A 25,216-nucleotide genomic window follows, 5' to 3' on the forward strand; every position below is an offset into this window, starting at 1 on the left:
TTTATCCATTCATCATTACATGGACATTTGGGTTGTTTGCATTTTTGGTTATTATGAATATGCTACTGTGAATATTTTTGTACAAGATTTTGGATGAGCTTATGTTTTTAATTCTCTTGCATTTAGTATATTATTTAGGTCTAGAGTTGCTGGGTCATATGGTAACTCTATGTTTAACTTTTTAGTAACTATCAAACCATTTTCCAAATTGACTACACCATTTTACATTCTTACCAGCAGTGTTCTAATTTATCCATCCTTGCAAACACTTGTTATTGTTTATCAGTAAACAATATTATATTTTTATTGTATATCAATACAAGTGGGTATGAAGTGGTATCTTATTGTAGTTTTTATTTGCATTTCCCTAATGACTAATTACGTTTGAGTATCTTTTATATGCTTATTGGCCAGGGGTATACATTTTTCAAGAAAGATCTATTCAAATCCTTTGTCCATTTTCAATTGGATTATTTGTTATTACTGTTGAGTTGAATAAATCCTTTATATATTCTTGATATAAATCTGATCAGATATATGATTGGCAAATATTTTCTTTCATTCTGAGGATGTCTTCTCACCTTACGATTCCTTTAAACATAAAATTTTAAGTTTTGGTGCAGTCCTATTTATTTATTTTTCTCTTATTGTCTATGTTTTTGGTATCATATCTAAAAAATTATTACCTAATTTAAAGTCATGAGGATGACTTTCTTAGAGTCTTATAGTTTTATTTCTTACATTTATGTTTGTGAATTATATTTTAGGAAAATATTTTAAAGTCTTTGTTAAAATATAATATCTATACAAAAAATACAAATGAGTATTAAGTTGATACATTTTTGCAAACTGAACATTCTCATGTAACTAACACTCAAATCAAAGAACATAACATCACAAGCACCCCAGAATTCTGTCTTCTCAGTTATAGTCAAACCTCTCCCCCACATATACACACACACTTTTCAAAGATATTTTGACTTTTAAAAGCATAACTTAATATGGTAGTTTTCCATATTTTTCACTCTATACAAATGTAATCAGGCTGTGTATTCTCATTCCTGTCAATTTTCTTTGGCTTGATCTTATGTTTATGAGATTTATCCACATTGTTGTATATGGTGTTAAATTATTCTTTTTCATTGCAGTAAAGTATACAATTTTGTGATTACACTATAAATTAATTTATCTCTTCTACTGCAGATGGACATTTGGATAGTGTCCAGTTTGGGACTATTATGAACAATGACATTCTAGTTCATGTCTTTGGGTGAATGTATTTCTGCTGTTTGTGTGTGTGTGTGTGTGTGTGTGTGTGTGTGTATATATATATATGCCTAGAACTGCTGGGTCATAGGGAATGATATATTCAGCTTTAGTAGATGCTGATAAATAGAAGAATTTAGTGGAAGCTGTACCAGTTGATATTTTATAGTGGTCAAGCTAAGAAATGGCTAAGTGAGAGTTGTAGCAGAGCAGATGGAGAGACGAGGATCAAAGTGGAGGCAGAGTCCATAGAATTTACTGATGTCGGTGTGAGAACAGAAAGAAAGAAAGGATTACTCTTAGATCTTTAATTGGAGAAACAGGGTGACCAGTGGTGTCATTTACTGAAATGGATAAGGGCCTCGAGGAGCAGTAGATTTGGTGGGATAGGAATTAATAATTGTTATATAGATATATTAATGATTAAATATTTATTAGATAGCAAGGGTGAATGTTTAAGAGGCAATTGGGGGAGGACCTAGCTGGACATATTCATTTGAGTGTCTTTAAGATATAGACACCTATTCAATGCAATGAAGCTGAAGGAGGTTACTAAAAAAGGTAGTGTAAATGAGAAAAAATAACAACATTTAGTGATCAGGAAAAGAAAGAAAAGCTGACAAAGTAAAAAATACTGCTCAGTTTAGTATGGTGAAAAGAAAGCCAGATGAGTGGGAATATCATAAATAATTGAGAAGAGCCGAATGTACACTATAGAAAGAACTAGATAAAAGTTACTGACAAATCATTAGCTAATATGCTGGAACTGCAAATATACAATTATAACTACAGTTTACACCATGTTAGTTCTGTTATTAACTCCCCTTCTTTCTAAGTCAGGCTATTAATGACACATAGAAAGCAGAGGTCCTAGGCCAGTGGTTCGTAAACTGTGGCTTGCGAGCCACATGCAGCTCTTTAGCCCCTTGAGTGTGGCTCTTCCATAAAATACCACGTGCAGGCACGCACGTACAGTACGATTGAAAGTTCGTGGCTCATGCGCAGAAGTCGGTTTTCGACTCTCAAAAGAAATTTCAATCGTTGTACTGTTGATATTTGGCTCTGTTGACTAATGAGTTTGCCGACCACTGTCCTAGGCTATCCCAATTCTTTTCAATCCAAGTGTGTACATAGAAAAAGAGATGCTTCTAAGTACTGATCTCATACTGATGCTGAGCTCTTCATCCATCTAAGAGCAACTGCTCATTATTTGGTCCTTATGTAAGAAGACATTCTCTTCATCATTTCAAATGTTACAGCCTTCTCCTTTTACATGTGTTTCTGCACTAAAATGGAATATAAACCTCTTAGGGATAACTTGCCACTTGGATTATGATACCTCTGTATATATACATTAATCAGGAGCTGGCTTAAGGTTTCTCAGTATACAGGTACTCCTCGACTTACTAATACAATGGAGTTACATTCTGATAAGCCCATTGCACATTTAAAATACTGTAAATCAAAACTGCATTTAATACACCTAACCTGCTAAACAGTATAGCTTAGCTGAGCTTACCTTAAATATGCTCAGAACAATTACATTAGCCCACAGTTGGACAAAATTAGACAATATAATAAAAACACAATAGACTATAAGTTGTTTACTGTCATGCTCGTGGGGCTAACATGGAGCTGCAGGTCATAGCCCCTGCCCAGCACCACAAGAGAATATCATACCCCATACACTAGCCCATGAAAGATCAAAATTCTAAGGACAGTCTCTAATTAAATTTTGGGCCCAATGTAAAGTCAAAAAATCATTAAGTGAAACTGTTACAGAAAACCGAAGAAGAACAAAGCAATACTTAGAGAGACGGAGTTAAATTTACTACGCGCAGGTGCAGAGGAAAATGTATCTCAATTTCTGGGCCCCAACATGCAGGAATTCTCCCTATTTATATGATTTTACCTTCTTTGTCTCCCAAATATGGAGTGTTCCCATTCCCTTTGCAAGTTCCTAAAGAGCCTGTATGTGCTGGGCCTTGAGACCTCAACCAGAGGCCTAGCCTGGCATCAGCACTGATAAACTTGTCTGGGGAAAATGTAATGGCCTCGCTGAAGTGGGAGTAGTCTTAGCAAGCAAGATTTTACAGAAGCCAATTAGCAGGATTAAAATTTCAAACAGCAGTTTTCATATAAGATGGATGCTTCATTCCCCACTGGTTTTATGTACATGAGTCAAATCATTGACTCTTAGTCTTTGTAGTATATTTACCCCTGAGGACTATAATCTTAATTTTCTGCCTAATAACGATAGTGAGCCTGCTTATTAGACAAGGGACCGGAAGGAGGGCCAGGAGTAATCTTTAGAGAGCCTAAGAGTCCTGGACTCTCTTTTTTCTGGGCTGTCTTAAGCCGGGTGTGATGAAGTCATGTTGGGATTCTGTTGACCTTGACTGCCGTGGAGGTGGTCCTTGCAGGTAGAAGTCAGTCCCTGGGTGGCAAATTTCTCTACCCAAACAGAGTCACCAGGGTGGAAGGGATGAATCAGATCAGAAGTTGATACAGGCAGAGCATCTCAGATGTGCTTCTGGATTGCTTCCTGGGTAGACTGTAAAGCCTGTAAGAACTTGAATAAAGACTGGTTAAGGATTTTAGCTTTTTTAGATTGGGTAGGTCAGGATCTGGAAGAGTCACTAGAATCTGTAGAGGCCCCACTGGTTTTAGGGCAGCCCCCCGGGCAGCTTCATCTGTGGCCCGGTTCCCTCTTGCTTCTGTGGAGAACCCTTACCTTGTTGTAAATGTGTACCTGCTATCAGTATAAATTGTTACTGATTTTTCTTTTGTCTACTAGAGAGCCTGAAACTGGGTGGCTCAAGTGTTTGACATCCAGTGCTCTAGTGTGTCCTGGAGTAAAACCTGGACCTCATGTGGGGCAGTTAGGATTAGTTACTGCCCTAGGGTTAACTAATTTGCTTTTTTGATAAGCATAGCTGTGGCTGCTACTGCCTGGAGGCAAGCACATCACCCAAATGCAAAGGGGTCAAGTCTTTTGGACAAATAAGCTACTGACGTTTTCTGAGGGCTGAGACTTTGGGTGAATACCTCTTTGGCTATGCCCCTTGTCTTAAATGCTTAGTTACATCTGGTAGCGCAAGTTGGCCCATCGTCCTTGCTCTGCTCATGTCTGTCGAACTGCCTAATATCCTGGCTCTGAATTCTTTTAGGGAAAAAGGATCCTGGCTCTGAATTCTTTTAGGGAAAATGAACGTTGAATTACTTCTGTAGCTGCTTCATGCTGAGGAGGGACAAAGTTTTCTCTCAGAGCCAAGAGATCCTTGCTGTCTGACACAGAGACAATGAGGCCTGGGCACAGAAGGAGGTGGGCTTGTGACCTGGCAGAGACAAACTAACAAATGATCTGGTGGAAGGGAAAGAAAACATTTCAGTTTTAATTACCTCTATTGAAATATAATTTTTCTTCTCAAAATTACCTCTATGTTTATCAAAAGAGCCAGATAAAGACTAATTTACCTATGGTATTTAATTGGCCTGATTGTTTGCATAAACACAACAAGAATGGTAACTGACTACCTTTGCCAGAATTTCATGATTGAATCTTATTGTGTCCCATAGGGCCAGGAAGCCAAACCATCCAGCTGCCGTCAGGTCTGCCTATAGCATCTGCTGAGTTAGGTGAATCCCTTACCTGCAACAACTCCACCTGGGCCCACGCCCTAGGTTTTAAGGCCCATCTCAGTAGCCCTCCTACGCGTGTTTGCCTAGAGTGTGTGGGGTTCTGCAGGGATGCAGAGTCGTCCTTATTGCTCCCCTTCTACTCTGACCAACCGCCCATGATGGTAGGACATGGGTCTGATGCTCCAGCGCCAGCCATTTTCAGGGCTCCAAGCAGGATACCAGGCTTTTCCTTGGCACTCTTATTGGCTTCAAGTCTTTAGAGTTCAGACAGGGCTCTTTAAAATATGACACTATAGTCAAAGTTTTTGGTCAATAAAACCACTATTAGAAACCGGTCTTATTGAATTTATGCAGAGAAACATATTGCCATGATTTATTAAGCATTGCCAAATTTCAGAGGAATTATATAAGGAGAAAAATATACTGACCTGCTTTAAGATCTGATTTTCCTTGTCAGTCCTTTCTATGGATTCTTCAGAATTATATAACTGTCTTCAAATAACAAGGAGAAATTCAAAATGTGTCTATATTCAAGTAGACAATTATAGCTGTCCTTGTAGTAGGGTTTCCCTTACTTAACTTGTCCTTCAATTTTATGTGTTCTCTGGGAGGGGTGACATGCCCCCTGAGAAAGGACTAAGGGAGCTTGATTGCTTTACAAGGTCTCACATGTCACAGGACCTCACGGGGTCTCTAATTCCTGTAACAAAGGGCTGGTACTCACTACTTCCCTCTGTTCCAAACAGGCCTTCCCAAGTTTTCTAAAGTTGAGGTTTGTGCCACACCTGACATGGGTATGGCCACACAGGCCTGCGAGACAGTATACAGGCTGCCAACTGTCTTTTAATAGAGACCAAAACCAGATGGGTATTTTCCTTGCCTATTTGGGCACCTGCCCTTGTCTTTCTGGAGTCGTGTCCATGAAGTCACAGCATCATCCAAGTCTATTATACAGTTTTCTGCAGGCCACTGTCAGGGCTGTGCATGGTAGCCAGTTCTTCTTTGTAGCCATAAACACAGCCTGTCTAATTTCCCTAAAATTTATTCTGGCACGGGAGAAAGTTGTTTTGCTGTAAACAGGCAGCTTAACCCCTACATATCTGGGCTTGGACATCTGCCTAGAAAGCCATAATTTATAAGTTTAACATGTGGCCTTAGGTTCTTCCAACCCAACAGGGTCTCTGCCATCCCTCAGTCAGACTCCTCCTCTCTTGGAGAATCTCAAAGTCCTGAAGTCTCTCCGGTCCAGGGAAAGTGCCTTTTCTTTGCTCTTTGACTTTAAGCTGCCAGTCTAAAACAGCTAGAGTTGTAGTTAGAAACAGCTTTGCATATTGCAAAGTGCTTCTGTGGCAGTGGCTTGGGTATTAGGCCCCTTGTCTTCCTGCCAGTCCCCTTTGTGGCAGAGCAGTGACCAGGCCTCTCCCAAGGGAGTTCACTGGAAGGGGATCTCAGCCCCTCCTCTTCCAGCAGCAACAGGTACTGAACCCTTTCAGTACATTTGTAAACAGGGAGCTTTCACTAGCTCTATCTGCTGCTTTTACAGATCCAGGCCACTCCAGGCAGCTCAGGCATCCAGCCCCCCTCACCCACTTCTTTCATCTGGCTCTTGGGGGCTGAGTCTACGGAGCAACGAGTAAATCACCAGTAAAAATAAACAAAAACCTACCTCTCCCAGATTCATAATTAACTGCTGACACACCCCTCCCCTTCTCTGCATTAATCATTTACTCTGTCCTTAGCAGGGGAAATAAGGCAAGCGGTGTGAGATCCTGTGTAACCAGGCTTTTTACATTTAAGGATACCTTTTCCTCATTCAAATGTGTAACCGTTGTTTTCCCTCATAGATTTTTACTCTAAGCCCCTAGACTCCTAGAGGATCTTAAATCCTCCTCCTTTACCACTCTTGATTTCTCTGACCACCCCCTCCCCACCCATCCCATCCCCCAGTCCAGTTGCTTGTCTCCCTTCCTGATTGTGAGTCAGAGGAAGACAATTCCTACAGTGGGAGAAATAGAAACAGTGTGAGTTTCAGAGAAAACTACAGACTACCACTGTAGCAGTCCTCCCTTTCGAAGGCTGAGTTTTGACCTGTTGAAAAATGACTATTAGTCAGCCCGAAAAGATAGCGGATGAGGATAAGGGTGTGTAGGCAGATTTCTTGCGAACTGAAAGCCTGGATGGCCTCCTGAAAGAAAATATCTTTAATCCAATTACAGATGCTATTAGAATCAGGATGAGAGAGGAAGGGAAAGACCAGGTTATGTCCTCTATGAGGATCCTAATAAATAACTGAAAATAAGTCAAACAAAACATACAACCACGCAGACAAAAAACTACACAAGACACATAACTAGAGTTAACTTGGTCCATAGATAGTTAATAGTAACTTCAGGCTTAGTTCCATGTTGGACTATGATGTCACAGGCAGGGACAGGGCCTGTAAATCTCTCCACCCTGCGGAGCTGTAAGCCCTGTCCCTGGAAGTCTCCGACCACCAAAAGAGATAAGAAAGCCATAAATAAAAGTTCTTTGTTCTTTGAAATGTCACAAATTTATACCTTTAAATTAACCCTAGGACTTTTAAATTTCAATTTAATACAGCAAATTCACAAATCAAAGCAAACTGAAACCCTTACTTATACAAACATACAAACAGAGAAATTTTTATTAGATAAATGTGCTGATTCCCACCCACTGTGATAGAGAGCAAACATCTCTGAGAATTATAACTCAGCAGCGCTGCTTAAGACCCATCACCGTAGGTCCGCCCTATTTTTAAACAATTTAAACAACAGAAAGAGACAACATATACTCTCATGTGTACAGCCAGAAGGCACAAAGTAACTTTCACTTCACACAGACCAGTTAATGAGCAGAAAATTATGCCAAGACAGACAAACATCCACACTCACACTCTCTCAGTAGACTAGCCCAAACTGGAGCTGAGCAGATAAATGAAACAATGCCCAACTCCCCAGACGGGCTTGGGGGCACTCCAGGCACCCATGCCCCACAACAGAATTCTCGACCAATGTATTGGTGAGAAACTACCGGAGGAGTTAAGACTGCATCCAGTCCCCGCTTCTCCGTAGCAAATTGGATAGTTCCACACAAACAAACACAGAGTGAACTCATAATTCCTTCATTCACCTCCAGAGTCTCACATTTATATAGTAGCTAGTCCGAGTTTTTTACTTCTACCAGATATTTACCCAGAGTTTAAACAGTCACCTGATTCCTGACTCCTGATTAAGTTGCCTGAGGAAGCTCTATGGCCTCCGGGGAGGTGATCAAGCTCCCCCTTCCACTCACTTGGAGTGGGCTGAACCGACGGGGCCCCTACCTTACAGATTCTGTCGACAGGTCCAGAAGTGTCTGTCCACTCTCTCCAGATGCCGGCCGGGTCCTGGGCTGAGGTCCAGGAGGGCCCGGAGTCCCCCGGTTCAATTCTACTAAATCAGCAGAGCGGTACCTCCCGGAGGCCCATCCGGCTCCCCCGGGCCCCAAACCTGGCCCATTCACTGGAGGCCAAAAGGCCAAGCTAGTTATTCCTCGGTTCAGGGAACCAAAAATATTACAGAAAATTGAAGAAGAACAAAGCAATACTTAGAGAGATGGAGTTACATTTATTACACGCGGGTCCAGAGGAAAATGTATCTCAATTTCTGGGCCCCGACATGCAAGAATTCTCCCTATTTATATGATTTTACCTTCTTTGTCTCCCAAATATGGAGTGTTCCCAGCCCCTTTTGCAAGTTCTTAAAGAGCCTGTATGTGCTGGGCCTTGAGACCTCAACCAGAGGCCTAGCCTGGCGCCAGCACTGATAAACTTGTCTGGGGAAAATTTAATGGCCTCACTGAAGTGGGAGTAGTCTTAGCAAGCAAGATTTTACAGAAGCCAATCAGCAGGGTTAAAGTTTCAAACAGTAGTTTTCATATAAGATGGATGCTTCAAAACCATTCTAAGTGGGTGACCATCTATATTGTATTAACTACTGGAAAATTCTTTTTGAATATTTTTATACTATGTTTTAGATAGTAACAATGAAGAAACATTAAAAAGACAAACTGAGCGGGTGATTAGGTAAAATGGGAGATACAACTATAGGGATACAATGTTTTATTGCACTTCACGTTATTACACTTCTCAGATGTTGCATGTTTTACAAATCAAAGGCAAGACCATCCACCAGCAAACAGATTACAACTTGCTCTATTGCAATACTAGCTTTACTGCAGTGGTCTGGAACTGAACTCACAATTTCTCAAAAATATGCCTTTATAATGAAATAAAATTTATTCCAACAATTTTTCCTAAAATATTTTAATTCAGTGGTTTTTAATATAATCACATGTTGTACATCCATCATTACCATCTCATTTCGGAACAATTTATCAACCCCAAAGGAAATTTTGTACAAATTAGTAATCTCTCTTCATTTTGTGGAATGTCTTTTCACTTCCTTTTTTAAAGGGGGATTTTATTTTGGCAAATGTTTGTTTTATTTTTTAATCCTCACCTGAGGACATGCTTAGAGAGAGAGCAAGAGAAAGGAAGAGAGAGATGGGGGGGAGGGGGAGGGAGGGAGAGAGACAGACAGACATTATTCAGTTGCCTTCTATACATGTACCAACCAGGAATCAAACCCTCAATCCATATATGTGCCCTGACAAGAAATCAAGCTTGCAACCTTTTCATGCACAGGACAGTGCTCAACAAACTGAGGTGTCCTTTAAGCTCAAAAGTTTTTAATTTTGATGAAGTCCAAATTATCTGTGTTTTACTCTTACTGTTTGTGCTTTTGGTGTCGTATTTAAGAACTCATTGCTTGTAATCTCTGACTGTCACTTGTAAACATCTGTCTAGAATTGATGAAATGTCCCCCATTTGGGTCCCAATCAGCTCAACAGCAAAGATTATCATGTTTAGGAGCTGAGTATCACAGCAGTAAGGTAAAAATGAACAAACAAAAGTGTTTTAGAGGGAGAAGCTCAGAGGCTAATCCCTCTAAAGATTCACTTTACACAAAGCTGAGACTTTAGGAAGTGTTAAAGGAAAATGATTACTAGAATAACATACATGTGATTAAAACACTCAATGTACTGAAAGTAGGAATTTTTCTTAGAAGATTAGTTTGAAATAGAATATGCCAGAGGCTCCCCCAAAGTGTCCTCAAGGCTGCCTGCTCCCTCTCTGCCTCCATAAAGGGTGGAATTTGCCCCAACATATTACCCCACCCTTTGTACCTCTGTAGACATTTTTTCATCCAGAGAAGTCTTTTGTGTAATCTGGAAATGGATATTCAAAATGTAAACATACCTTGCAGGTCCAAATTTATTTCTTCCTTAGCAAGTACCAGTGGAAGGACGAATCATCTTCTTTAATCTTTACAGCGAGGCTCCTACCAGCTGGCTTTTCCTCAGTCTCACTGAGCAACCACAGACCTGGAAACCCAGACTTGAGCGCTCCTTGGTCCTATCTTATCTGCCCCAAAAGCTGAGTGAGGACAGAACATGACTGTTTTTTAAAATCACTTTGATTAATAGTTGGTCATATTTTGTTACCACAAACTCTTCTGTTAATCCAGTGAACAAACATTTATTAAACACTTATTTTGTTGCCACTCACTGTGCTAGACTCAGGGAACACTATAGTCCTGCCCCTTCCTTCCTGGGAAAGACAGACAGTAAACAAGAATCAGCCCCACTGTGGTCGGTGCTGTGAAGATGACAAACGTGATGGCCTGAGTGAGGATGGATCAGGGATATATGAACTTAGAATTAAGCAGGTGATATTTGAACTGAGAACTGGAGTATGAGAATAAGTCAGACTTTTCTGTGTGTGTGTGTGTGTGTGTGTGTGTGTGTACACGCACGCGCGCATGCACACACACACACACACACACACACACACATCTTATAGATTTTTATTTCTAATAAAATAAATATCAATATAATATCCCAAATAAACAAAAGTGTGTGTCTTTTTCTTTTTCCCAGAGTATAAGGGTCATGAGACCACTATGGTTTATCCCCTGCTAGGATTGGTCCATTTCTTGCTCTGACCTCATAAGGTGCCATTGTGATGGAATTGCAAACCACGCCCCAGCCGGGATTGGTCCATTTCTTGCTCTGACCTCATAAGGTGCCATTGTGATGGAATTGCAAACCACGCCCCAGCTGGGATTGGTCCATTTCTTGCTCTGACCTCATAAGGCCCATTGTGATGGAATTGCAAACCACTCCTATAAAAAGGCCCTGACTGGGCTGAGGATTTTGTCCGTTATAGCCCAGGAAGCTGATTGTGGTGACCTGTGGACTAGGACTCCCTAGTTGGTTTTTGCCTTTTTTTTTTCTCATTTGTGTTTGGTTATTTTGGTTTCGCGATGACTAACGACTTTGCAGCCCCCTCTGCCATCCAGGGCCGCTGTGTTGGAGACTATGCTCTCCAGGACAGCATTGGCCAGGGAGCCTGTGCCAAGGTGTACTTGGCCTGGCACGAGCTCACTGGGACGGAGGTGGTTGTGAAAGCCATTAGTCTGAAGGGCTTCCCTAGATACCACCGAGAACTCTATTCTCTTCAGAACCTCAATCACCCAAATATCACTGAACTATTTGAGGTGATTACCACCCCAGACACACTGTATCTGGTTATGGAGCACGTGAGGGGAGGGGACCTGCGTGAACATTTGGAGAACCACGGCCCCCTGAGCGAGCGCCAAGCCCGCGCCGCGTTCCGGCAGGTGGTGTCGGCGCTCCAGTACTGCCACCAGCGGGGCATCGCCCACCGGGACCTGAAGCCGGACAACATCCTGCTGGACGAGGACGGCACCTTGAAGCTGGCCGACTTCGGGTTCAGTCGGAGGGTGAGTGACGACTGCAAACTGAGCACCTTCTGCGGCACCTTCCACTACTTGGCCCCGGAGCTGCTGCAGCGGGAACCATACGATGGCCGGAGAGCGGACGTCTGGAGCCTGGGGGTGACCCTGTACAGGACCCTGACCGGGACGGTGCCCTTCCACGCGGACAGCTTCGCCAAGATGAGGGACCAGGTGCTGGCCGGGCAGTTCGAGGTCCCCCCCTTCCTGACCAGGAAAGGTAAACACTTTCTTCGAATGTTACTGACTGTCGACCCCAGCCAGAGACCCACCCTGGAAGAGGTCATGCAGCACCCCTGGCTCACCGTGGGCCAGGAGGAGCTGCGGCCCTACAGCGAGCCGCCCGCGGGGGACCTGGACCCCCAGGTCCTAGAAATGATGCAGAGCCTCGGGTTCGAGCCGGACCAGATAGAGCGGTCTGCGAGGGAGCGAAGATTTGACCGGGTCATGGGCACCTACCGCATCCTGAAGCAGATGGAAACCAGGATGCCTGGCCACAGGGTGAAGGTAAGGCCCTACCGCTCCCCCGACAGCAGTGACATTCCCTCAAGCTACGAGGCGGCTCAGCCATCTGATGGGGGGTCTGAAGACGTGTCTCAGCCATCTGATGGGGGGGCTGAAGACGTGTCTCAGCCATCGGATGGGGGGGCTGAAGAGGTGTCTCAGCCATCGGATGGGGGGGCTGAAGAGGCGTCTCAGCCATCTGATGGGGGGACTGAAGAGGTGTCTCAGCCATCTGATGGGGGGACTGAAGAGGTGTCTCAGCCATCTGATGGGGGGACTGAAGAACCTTCCATGCCCCCACACCACCTGTGGTTGAACGTGACCGGGCCCCCACCCAGCCTGGAATCCATGACCACCCCTCCCCCACTGGAATCCATCGAGTTCAGGACAGGTACCCCCAGCCCAGACCTGCAGCTCGGCCCTGGCGGCTCCCCCACCACCCACAGCAGCAGCAGCAGCAGCAGCAGCAGCAGCAGCAGCAGCAGCATCACAATCAGGGGTGGAGCCCCAGAGGGAGCCGCCCGTGAAAGCCGCCTCCGAGCTGGGCAGCCTGAGGGTGGCACCCCAGCCCCTCCCTCTGCCAACAGGCAGGGCCGGCCCGGGCTGGCTAGAAGGGCCTTCCGAGCCTTCTTAAGATTCACATGCTGTCCGTTACCCAAAATCAAGATTCGTTTTAAAAAGAAGAAAGTCCATCCACAATAGTTTTTAAAATTGTGGATCAAGGCAAGGGCCACAGTCAACTCGAAGGTGCGGAGCTCCAGGCAGGCCGGGCGCGTGGTGCTGGAGACGACCCAGAGGTCGGGAGCGGTGCCAGACACACCCGCTGCGTGTGCAGGTGAGAGGACTTGGTCCAGCCGAGGGGGGAGGCGTCCTCTGCTCGGGACTCACACCAGGAGGGTTTGTTTTAATTTTCTATCAAGTTTTATTAGTTACCAAAACAATGTGTACTGGGGTAATTCCATTCTCTAGAAGCAACCACTGATAACAGTTTAGAAATGTTCAGACATTTCTTTCAATGCTCTGCAAACATCATTTTTAAAATTATTTTTATTATAACAGATTTATGTTATTCATATTATCTTGCTAGTTGCTCTGTTTTCTTTTCTTTTTTTTTAATTTAATAAATATTTATTGTATCCAGCAGCACCGTGGTCTTCGGAAGCAACTTGCCCAAAATGCCTGCTGAGCTGGGAAGACTGCGTGGCGCCCCCTGGAGGTCAAGAGGAGGGGCTGCCCTCGCTGTGGGTCAACCCCCCAGCCCCCACCTGACTGAAGCCTCAGAGACTGGACTTTTTCCTGGTCCCTTTCCTCCCCTGCTCCTTGGCTCCCATGTTGTGGGGCTTCCTATTAAAGCATTTGGTTCTCCTCCCCCCCCCCCTCAAAAAAAAAATAAAAAATCATTGCTTAATCCTATATTTAAAAGCCTATATTTTTTAACAATAGTTTTAGCTCTTACATTTAGCTCTCATATTTTTTTAAATAATACAATATAAATAATTTATAAACATTTTATAAACATTTATAATATATAAATATATAATAATATAATATATATAATATATAATAATATAAACATTTTAAATAATACAATATAGCAACTCTGAAAATCAGATTTCATCACTCACAGTGTATTGTCACTGCTAGTTTTTTTGTTGCTATTTGTTCAGTGAATTTTATGAACAAATTCTGTAAAGCCTGTATTCCTTGTGTGTGGTCACTGGATCCTCAGCTTGGTTAGCTAAGTGGTCAGCTAGTGACTGGATAAAGATTGCTCAAATGCCTGGAAGTAGTCAGTCCACAGGCTATTGTGGAGAGGCTTTGTGTGCCTGTTGAGGCACATCTTCAACCCTCAGGCACTTAACTCTCTATTTTTTAGCCTTTACTTACTAGTACTGCTGCTGCAGAGCTACAAGGTCAGCCAGAGGTGAAAGATTAGGACCCTCTCTGGACTTTCCTGAGCAGCACACATGCATGTGACCATCTAGATTCCCAGTCATTCAACCACTGAGCCATCCCAGCCAGGCTACGTTTTTCAGCTTTAATTTTTTAAATTATATTTCCCAATTGTTATTGCTGTCCCAGGAAGTTGCAGTTTTAAACAAGTGCTGCTGATAACTTTCTACAAATGTCCCAGGCCAAGGGCTATACACACTAAGCTAGTTTTGTCAGGTTTGTATGGCTAATATGGACCTGCATGGAGTTTTGAAAAAAGTAATTTTGACCATCTTTTTACATACAGAAGCTATTAAATGTTTAGAGTCAATACCATCAATCTTTTCCAATATAATAGACAAACATTATTTTCTATCTCAGATTCATATATTTGCCTTTCTCTAGCTGTCTTGTAATGTCATATTTATGAAACATGAATTTTGGGGGTAAAATAGGACAGGTTTAGGAAATATTAGAAGGAAATTAAGAGGACCATGGAGGAAAGCATGGCTGCTGAGCAGCAGAAGGTATATTTCTATAGAATAGGGGAGCTGGAAAGCTGCAACAAGTACATTCCATAGACTGAGGAGACTGGGAACAGCAAAAGGTGTATATTTACAAAATAAAGACAAGGAAGCCCTTCATTCAGGAGGAGGAGAAGAAAGCCCAAAGGGAATAGGAAAACAATAGGGAAGGAGGGGTGGGGGGAGAGGACCTCACAAGTGAGGTTCAACCTTTGAGCACAGGAGTTACTATAGTAACCAGTCTAAGGGAATAGTGACCAATCAGAGAGGATATCAAGGCACCAGGATGGGCAGCCTTTATAAGCCATAGGGAAAGGAACCCAGTGGGACCCTTTTCCCCCTCCCTGCGTGGGAGTCCATTCTGTGGGACTGTTTCCCGCTCCCCATGTGGGAGTCTGTCCTTGTTCTTCAATAAATGTCCACCTTTATTATACCACTTTCTGTCTGTGGATTCATTCTTCGATTCTGGTGGACAAAGAATCTGTGTTCCAGTCCAAAAATTCCGTATCATTTAGATTCATTATTTTGTAGTATTTTTTTCAAATTGTTAACTCTCTGAGAACCCTTTTATGAAAAAAAAAAAATATTTCCTTTCCCTACTGATTTGAATTTCCACCTTTTTAAAATATACTTTTTGGGCTCTTTATTTCCTTACAGAGATCTGTTTGTCAATCTGCACATAGGTATAAAGCCATTTGTTATTGTAAAATTAAAATATTATAATATTGCACAACACAAATGCTCCCCTCCTTTACTTTCTGTTTTTCAAAATTTCTTGTGGTTTTTATCCATTTACTATTACAGATAAATTTTGGGTTCATTTTTGTTAAAACTTGCCTCCAAAGTAAAATATGAGCATTATAATCTGTACTCTTTTGTAATTACATTAACCTTAAAAGTTAATTTAAGGAAATTGAAATTTTGTAATATTACATCAGCAAATACATGGGTATATTAATACCATTCCATTTATCCTCGTTTATTTTATAGCACTCAGTGAAATTTTATAGGTTTTTTTCCCTTCAAATAGATTGAAATTACTTTGCATATTTACCTTTAGGTAGTTTATATTTTATTATTATTGTGAATCTCTTCTTTTTTGCTGTGTAGATTCTAAGTATATTTCTATTATAAGTACAATTTTGTTTAATGTACATTTTGAACTTATTTGTTCTTGATGAACATTTCTGTAATGTGCATATAATGATACTACTTACGTTCCTTATTCCTTATAGCAATTTCATTTGTCAGAATTTCCAGAACAATATTAAATATCCGTGGTGTTAGTAAATCTTCTCCCTTATTCCTAACTTTAATAAGAATGTCCTTCTCATTTTACCTTCACAAATAGCACTGTCTCTTGGTTTGAGTTAGGTTTTTCCATATCAAATTAAGGGAAACTCCTTCTTTTGGAATCTATGATTTCAAGAATTATTAATGAATATTCACTTTTAGCTTTTGAAAATCTGTAGAAATTCTCATATTTTTTCTTCTTTTACATATATTATTAGATTTCCTGGGGTAAAACATTTTTAATTGGTTTAATAAACTATTTGTTCATGGTGCATCACTCTTTAATACACCACTAGATATAATGACTTAATAGATTTTATTTAGAATTATTACTTCTCACTATGAGTGAGATTGATTTGTAGGGTGTGGTTGTTTTTTTCCCAATATCATTTTTGTTACATTTTGGTATCAGGAATAGGCTGGCCTTGAAAAACAATCGCAATGGTTTTCTTCCTTTGTTTTACAACAGTTTATATACAATGGGAATTTTTATTAAAACTTTGAAAAAGTTACTTAGAATAAAACCCTGGGCTTAAAATCTCTTTCAAAAAACAATTCTTTGACAGCATTTTGAGTTTGTTCCTTATGTATTACTCCATTGGGTTTAGTCAATTTCAATTATTTGTATTTTCCAAGAATTTTAATAGTTCTTCTTTAGTCAATTTTAAGTATCTTTTCCAAGAATCAGAGGAATCATAGGATGACCTCACTCCAGGATTATAACAACTATTTACCAAAAACCCCCATTTCTGACGGACTCCAAACATAAATAATTACCGTATTTTCCGGCATATAAGACGACTTTTTAAACCCAGGAAAACCTTCTCAACGCCAGGTGTCCTCTTATAGGGCGGGTGCTGAAACTTCTGAGCCGGACTGGAGGATCTGCAGTCACCGCACACGGTGGGGGGAGCTCAAAAACGGCCGGACTCTGCAAGTGTCTCAGGTTGGCTCCTTTTTGTGCCACATATGGTCTCTGTCCAGCTGCACTGAAATGATTGGAGTGCGGCCGGGTGCTCGCTGCATACTGGGTGATGCAAGATGCGGTCATGGTCGTTTTTGAGCTCACCCTCACCATATGTGGCGACCTTATGAAAGCAGCAAGGGCGGCGCTGTACAAGTATGATAGAAGAAAATCCACTCACCAGGATTCGTGGAAAGAAGTAACCTAACGCGGTCCCGATGACAAAATGAGGGGGCGCCTCACCAGGAAGGTGTAAGTGAAGGGCGGAGCAAGCTGCAGGCATCTGGGATGCCAGGGGTATGGAAAAAAGAGATAGAGCTGTGCCCAGAAAAACACGCCTCTTTCACCCGTCTGGCCCGCCCTTGTATCCTATTACCATACCTCCTCCTCTGCCTCTCAGATCTTGCTCCTGAGGACTGTAATGAACCAGGGACTTCCAGGCACTTGCTCTCTCTCTATTGTTTGTTACCTTCCTCCTATCATCATCAGTTCCAGTTTGGTTGACAGCTTAGAAAACAAACAGCATGGCAGCTCCCATGGGTTTATTGTCTTATCCTTCCTTCAGCTTTAGAGTGAATCAGGAAAAGTTTAATCCACTTGAACTGTTTCATGTTTACATGTTTGATGACAAACAGCCTTATGTTTATAAGAGACAGTTTTCCTGCTAAGTACCTGCATGTCATAAGCATTTGAATTAAAATTACCATATTGAAATCAAATCTAATGTTTTTTAAATTTTTATTTGATGTTCGTTGGAAGAGGGGTAGTCTTATACAGCAAGTATATCCCAAACTCTAGATTTTAACTGGACAGTTGGGGGTCGTCTTATACGCCCAGTCGTCCTATACGCCGTAAATACGGTAAGTGTGCACAAAGTGGTTTTAGAGACTCCAACATCAATTCCCCCTATTTCTTTGTAGGTGTTGATATGCAGTTGAATTCCTGATGTATACTTACCAAACTTGAACTGACTTAAAACATGTAATAACAAAATAAAATATGTTTAAATAAATCATTAGCTTTTTGAATTCTTAAACCTATATCAATTTGGGCCAAATATTATTTGGAATAATTTTGATATATAAGATAAGAAAAGTTTTAATTTTTTTCCTAATGTAGCTATCTGTAAACAATCAGAGGAGTTATTTTATGAATCCTATTCTCTATTTTATAAGAATACTAGAGGCCCGGTGCATGAAATTCATACATGGGGGGGTATGTTCCCGCAACCAAGGTACATGCCTTTGACGCAGAACCCTTCAGCCCGCTCTCCGCTGACCTCGTGGTTGTGCCTTGCTTGCTCTGCTTGCTCTTGGGAGCACCTGTGGCCCCGTCCACAGGAGCCTTGGGGGTCTACATGGCCGGGGGTGCCTCTGACCCATTTGTCTGTTCACTCACCCATTAGGACTCTTCCGAAGGAGCCGCAGGGGAGTCCACCGGCCGTGGAAGCCGCCGTGGGCCCGGCTGCGTGGTGGATTCGATGTGAGAGCCCTTAGGGCATATCTGAGAGCCCTCAGGGCATGTCCTGCTGACGGCTTAGGCCCGCTCCCTGTGGTTCTCTGCTCTCTGCGGGGCTTGCCTGCTCCACACCATAGCAATGGGCAAGCTGGGTGCTGCCTGCAGCTGTGCTTGTCTGCTCCCGGGTCGCAGTGGCAACAGCCAAGCAGGCCCTGCTGGGTGCTGCCTGCAGGCCCACTTGCCTGTTGTGGGTCGCCAGCAGCTATGGCCAAGCAGGCCCTGCTGTCTGCTGTCAAGCTGCGCCGCAGGACCCACCCCCAGGCCCACCCTGAGGTTGCCTGTCCAGCCCTGCCTGGCTCCCTGGGCCCCACAGCAGCTGAGACCGCTGGGGTCTCCCTCTTTGGTCCTTGAAGCAGCCTCGGCGGCTGCTGACCAGGCCCTCCCCCAGTGCAGGTGCATGGAGGCGGGTCCAGGCGGTGGAGAGACGCCTCAGCGTTTGCGGGTTGAAGCGGTGGCGGCGGTGGTGGCGCCCCCAGACCCGCGAATGCTGATGGGGGCCGGGGCGGGTCTGGGCGCTGCTGCTGCCACCGCCACCATTGCCGGAGAGACCCCTCAGCGTTGCGGGTCCGGGGGGACGCCACCACCACCACCACCGCCCCGACCCACAAACGCTGAGGGGTCTCCCCTCAGTGGCAAGGGATCGGGCAGTTGAGAGGCGCAGGGGGCGGGACTTGTGAGTCCCGCCCCCTGCGCCTCTCAATGGCTGGATAGGCCGAGTCCCGTCCCCCAGCCTCCCGCTGCCCAATCGTGGGCGTAGCGGAGTGATGGTTATTTGCATATTACTGTATTATTAGATAGGATTTAGTTTTTAGTCACCACATTGAAAAGTGAGGAACTGAAAAAGATGTATGTTGAAATGATTAATTTAGACTACTCCTTGGCAAGTCTCCTGGAGTAGTTCTAGCACCGTTCCTTATAGTGTGCAGGCAAATATTATGTATTTCCCTCTTTGGATATCAGACAGGTCTCTGAGACTCATTTGTCTTCATTTTTACTGTGCTGTTCACAGTCAGGTATTTAAATATATGGGATTAAAACCACTGGCTTTATCATTTCTACTTCATTGTTGAGGCTATCGTTTAATGGACCTTTTTTATTTTCTTTTTCTTTTAAACTTCACATGAACTTTTTCCAGAAATCTTCCAGCCCGTAATCACGCTTCATTTTGTAAACCATCCTTCAGAGTGTCTGCCTTTTACCATAAGTTTCTTTTCTCCAGAGGAAAGCTCCCCTTTTCATACATATACAGAGCAACCAGAATGCATTATTTATGAGCTTGGATTGCCTGGCTTCCAGCCATAATACACCCATTGCAACCTTTGAAATATTAAGATCTTTTAAGTTGATTTTACTCTTTAAATAGGCATATAGACTGGCCTTGATTGTGCATACTTAAGACGTTGACAACCCTTGAAGGAGAAATCTATCACTCAAGAAGGACTCTCTAGTGACATTCTGTCCCAGTGCATCATCAGTACAATGAATGGGGCTTTAATAATATATTGCTAAGTGCAACATATCAGTGAGCACTGGGGCGAGGAGAGAAGTCACTTTAATCAATTATTAGTGCTATGTATCATCACAGTGTCCCCAGCGCTCAAAAACACAAACCCATATAGGAGAGGTTATATCAATTCTATTTTCATCAGCCATATCTTTGAATCCAAGGTGAATAAAAGTAAGGCTATTAAAGGGCTCCTCAAAAGGGTGGTGATTTCAGTGTTTATGGGAACGCTGCCAATATTGTCAAGTAGCAAATAAAAATGTTCATTTAAATTGCTCTTTCTAATTTTAAGCTCTTTGAAAATTCTACTCACAAATTATAACTCATTTTACTTACTTCAGAACACACTTCATTGTGGATCATGACTATTTTTAAGATTATTCTGAAGAACCTACATACACATTTGCACACACATATATAAATGCATTAAAGAAAGAGAATTGTCAGCTTCTCTTTATCTTTTATGTCTTTATCTTTATCTAAATATTAAAAATAACTATAAAGTATAAACTCATCAAAGTCATATTTTTGGTTCCTCCCTCCTTTCATTTTGTAGATTTTAATTTAATTATTTTAAAAATCATATTGGGTGCTTTAATTCTTTTGCCAAGCACACCCCTGAGGTTTTTGTACAACACATCCCTGTTCTAGTCACTATACATTTCTTAAGTTCAAAAAGAAATACCCTCTCAAATATATGCTCTATACTAGCAGTTATTTAAACAAAAACCATTGCTTACAATTAGAAGAGAAAGTTGGAACTGCAGAGACAGATAAAGAGTGGTCATCATGTCTCTCTTCTAGTGTCTCTGCTCACGGAAGAATTTTTGGCTGTGAACAGTGGCAAAGCCCAACCAATCACAGCACTCCATTCATAATCCTACAAGTATGACATTCCTTGTTGTCTCAGAATTCTACAGAAGATCCAAAAAGTGAGAATAGTAGATAATATCTTCTTGTACATTCTAAAGAATGGTGTTAATTAGGCTTCGGGGATAGATCTTGCAGAATATCTGAAATGCACTTCTTCCTCATACCACCCCCCATTTTCCCATGTTTTTAGGCATTCTCAGCCTGTCCTTCAAAGCTGCTTAAAATTTAAGTCAAATGTCTGTTAAACCCAAGTGTACCTTATCATCATGTCTATGCCACTTTGTAACCACCTCTGTTTCATTAAATCACTACATTCTTTATCATAAATTATCTTTTTATGAACTGCAAGGTTTTGAATCCACTTGCCTTTGTGTCCCCATAGGCTAACCTAAAGCCTAAAACCCAATAGACCTTGTCCACTGAAATGATGGAGACCAACACCTCTATTCTGTGCCATCTATCACTTTCCACAAATATTGTTAAAAAATGTAACCTAACAATTGAGAACCTAGCATTCTGGGGTTCCTTTTTGGCTGTGAAATTGTCAGATGTCTATCGGAAAAGAGGAGAACATAAGGTTTAATTGATATTGAGAGAAGGTATTTTAAAAGTATGCCATATGTATTTTTGAACAATAACAAAATGATGATAGAGGTATTGCTTCTATTTCAGTTCAGGTACATTAAGGAATAACTAGAGGAATGGAAAAAAGAATCAGATTTCATTTCAGACTTACAAATACCACATGATCTACTGTTGTTCAGACTAAAATGAACTGAATTTGCAGACTTTCCATAGTTTGAAACTATGTGTGGGAACCATGCAAGGTCCCCAGATAGTCAAGGCTGATGGAAGCACAAAGTCCTCATTTTTCAATACACTAAAATGACCAAAGGCCACTCTGGGCATGTGCATAAATGGGATGTTCAAGTACTGTGAGCCTGGGAATCCTAATCAGGCCAAGAACCATGAGCAGATGCAAGGACACATGGTACACTGTACCCTTCAGTAGCTGATATGATTGATGTAACTATTGGCATGAAGCCTTCTTTTCCTAAATAGTGTAAACGTAGGTTACTGACCAGCTAGTCTGCTGAGGCTGGCGTGAGAAGAAGTCTGCTGGAGTATGGAGAAAGAGAGCAGCGGGGCAGGAGAGCTCAGGTTCCTCTGTGATGTGAGGCGGTGAGTCTAGGAGGCAGCATGCGGCTGCTCAGATAATAGCTGTGGGCACAGAGGCTGATGCTGCTTTATGGGAAAGATCTACGTTCACCAGCTGGTGTCCGGCTGCCTGCCTGTATAGACTTGTCTGATGGCTACACGGCCACCAGCTTCAGAAATAAAGACTCATTCTTATATACCCACAATCTCTCATGGCTTCTCCATCTAAGACCTGGTGTCCTAGGAGGTCCAGCCCCAGGCAGAGGGGCTCGGACCCAACACCCATTACTAGTGAACAGAGGATAAAAGAGGAACTTGGACTAAGTTCCCAATAGTTAGTACAGTGGACAGGGTTCAAGAAGGAACCAGTCCTGGCGTAGCCGAATGGGAGAATTTAGAATACATGGATTTAGAGCCACTCAGAACAACTCAGAGCACCAGAGCTCATGTGGGGCTCCTGCTGTGTGCTCTGGCACTATGTTAAACTATTTTACAGGAAGCTAAACTGCTAGAAATTCAACATATATTACTCTTAACTTTTACTTGTTTCAAATCCATAGTATCTGCCTTCTAGTTAAATAATTTATATATATATAAGGCTAATATGCAAAGTGTCCCCTCGGGAGTTCGACCAGGAGAATGGGAGTTTGATCGCTCGCTATGATGTGTGCTGACCACCAGGGGGCGGTGTGGAACATGGTGGGTGACCAGCGGTGGTGGGGGGTGCTGAAGGAGCAAGGGAAGGAGGAGGCAGGGAGGGGGGTGGTGTGGGGGACAGCACCGTGACGGCACATGGGTGGTGAGGAAAGAAGCAGCCAGCCAGGCTTAGGGGGATGTCCAACTGCCAGTTTAGGCCTGATTCCTGAAGGCCTAAACTGGCAGTTAGACATCTCTCTCGCAATCTGGGACCGCTAACTCCTAACCGCTCATCTGCCTGCATGCCTGATCGCCCCTAACCACTCTGCATGCCTGCCTCATTGCCCCTAAGCACTCGCCTGCCTTCCTGATCGCCCCCAACTGCTCACCTGCCTGCCTGATCGCCCCGAACCACTTGCCTACCTGCCTGATCACCCATAACCGCCTCTGCCTTGGCCCCCGCTGCCACTGCTTTGTCCAGCAGGATTTCTGGAATGACGTCCAGAAGGTCGTTCAGCTTCCCGGTCTAATTAGCATATTATGATTTTATTATTATAGATTAACAAAGATTCTCTCTTTGACCAAATTCTAGCCAGTGTCCTTTGAATCTTTTTCTCAACTAGGCCTCAACTTTGGACATATAAAGGCACGAGCAAACAGTAACAGTTTCTGAGAGTAAAAGGCCACTTTCCTAGGATGATCCTAGCCCTCCTTACCATGCCTACCTGAGAAAACTCAAGGCTGTGGAAAGAATCTACTGTTTGTTTCAGCCAGCATCTGAAGATAGGGCCTGTCTCCCTGTCTCCTGGGGTGGGGATTGAGGGGGAGCCTAATTTCTATAACCACTAGTTAGCAAACACAGATGGGTTTCACATAGACCAACCTGCCTCCCCACCTGTTTTGTGTAATTTTTCAATTCCCTAACTCTGTTGAGCTCCCTGTCACCACCCTCTCTATTCTTTCATTCCTCCCTTAAAATGCCAGTCACCGCTGTACAAATCGTAGTTCAGTTCTGTTCATACTGGTCTCTTTTCCCTATTGTAATAGTGTATTATGAATCCCCATTTTCTTACCACTTTAAACTACTGTAGTATCCGCTTTATCTTTGACAGTATGCAAACAAAACCTTTTCGTGCTTTAAATAGCAGAGAGTTGGAGAAATTATTTTGCCACAGAATCTACTTTAGTGCAGGAAGTCAAATAAAAACAATGAGGTGTATCGTGTTGACACTTTTATAATGCTATTTCTTGGCTCTGCTCACATATTCCATGTACCAAATTTCAAATACCTACTATGAAGCCTTAATAAATATTCAGTGAATAGTATTGTAAAAATAATTGAAGTAGATACCAATTTAAAGGTGATTTAATTGAAATTTTAGCTTTAGTGAACTGGATGCCTTAAAGTTATTAAATGGCACATGCTAAAAGAAGCAATAGTTGTCTCTTAAGAGGATTTCATTAAATATGAAGCCTTAACAACATTAATTTCATAACTTACAATGCAGTTATATATTATCTGTAATAGAATAATTAAAGTCAAAATAGGAAAATAGATTGATCGTACTGCAGGACCTGGCTCAACAGCACTCTGCCCTGAACTTAAGTCAATGCTCTATTTCTAACATGAAAAAGCCACTTTTCCTGCTAAAACAATGCAGTTAATTAGAGTTATACTGCTCTGACATTTTTGTTTTTGTTAATTTGTACATTTGGGGGAATTTATAGTTCTGTAAATTCTGATTGTGTTAAGAATTGGTTTTGGGGATTAATTTTGACAAGATAAAATGGAGAAAAAAATAGAAGGGATGGCTGCTTATTTGAAGGAAAGGTGTCTAATTCCAAAGGAGAGGGTGGAACTGGCATGCAGAGAAGGATTAAAGAGTAACCTAAGACGCAAGAACAAAACATAATTTCTAGACCCAAAAAGAGGATATACTAAACCGTTATCTTAGGAATTACTATATAATCAACTAAAATGCCATAAAGTGAGGGATCATTTCTATTATTTGACTTTTGCATAGTGGAATATAAGATAGAAAAAGTTGTTATAAATACTGGTATGAGGAGCATCATGAAGATATTAATGTTCCATCATACAATGTAGACTCACTAGAAACATAGTCAACCCAACCTTATCTGACCTCAATTCCAAAGGAGATAAATGAGATTATCCCTGATTCTTTGTCTAGTGGAGAAATTGGTGAAACCTCACTGAGAAAGAAGATATTTTCTGAATCCTCTGGGATTTTTTTCTTATACTGCATAGTTATAAAAAGTCAAAACAACCCTGTTAGTAAACACAACTAATTTCAGGACTGGATACATAGTGTGTGGGGCCCAGTGCAAGACGAAAATGCAGGGCCCATTGTTCAAAGTGGCTAGGAATTTCAAGATGGTAACAGCAGAGTATTCAACTGTGTGTGGGACCATTCTAATATGGGGGACCCATGTTCTGCACACCCATAAAACTGGTTGGTTTTAAATAGATGATGGCAGAATGCGTATTTTCTCTATTGTTTAT

The 25,216-nt window shown here is 42.2% G+C and overlaps 1 protein-coding gene across 2 annotated transcripts; it reads left to right on the forward strand.

Moving 5' to 3' along the window:
- Positions 1-10,874: 10,874 nt before the first annotated feature.
- LOC129152023 (serine/threonine-protein kinase MARK2-like) lies at positions 10,875-13,698 on the forward strand. 2 transcript variants are annotated; one of them, XM_054728964.1, is made up of 2 exons: positions 10,875-13,125; positions 13,432-13,698. In XM_054728964.1, the coding sequence occupies exon 1, from the start codon at positions 11,295-11,297 to the stop codon at positions 12,990-12,992; it is 1,698 nt and encodes a 565-aa protein (XP_054584939.1). In that variant the 5' UTR covers positions 10,875-11,294; the 3' UTR covers positions 12,993-13,125; positions 13,432-13,698. The 2 variants fall into 2 exon arrangements, with proteins under 2 accessions (XP_054584939.1, XP_054584940.1); XM_054728965.1 differs by having other exon boundaries at positions 13,435-13,698.
- The last annotated feature ends 11,518 nt before the right edge of the window (positions 13,699-25,216 follow it).

The sequence above is a fragment of the Eptesicus fuscus genome, chromosome 17, assembly GCF_027574615.1.
Source record: "Eptesicus fuscus isolate TK198812 chromosome 17, DD_ASM_mEF_20220401, whole genome shotgun sequence".
NCBI classification, from domain to species: Eukaryota; Metazoa; Chordata; class Mammalia; order Chiroptera; family Vespertilionidae; genus Eptesicus; species Eptesicus fuscus.

Excerpts from the sequence above, each read along its gene's own strand:
- LOC129152023 (XM_054728964.1), top strand. The coding sequence starts at position 11,295 with ATGACTAACGACTTTGCAGCCCCCTCTGCCATCCAGGGCCGCTGTGTT.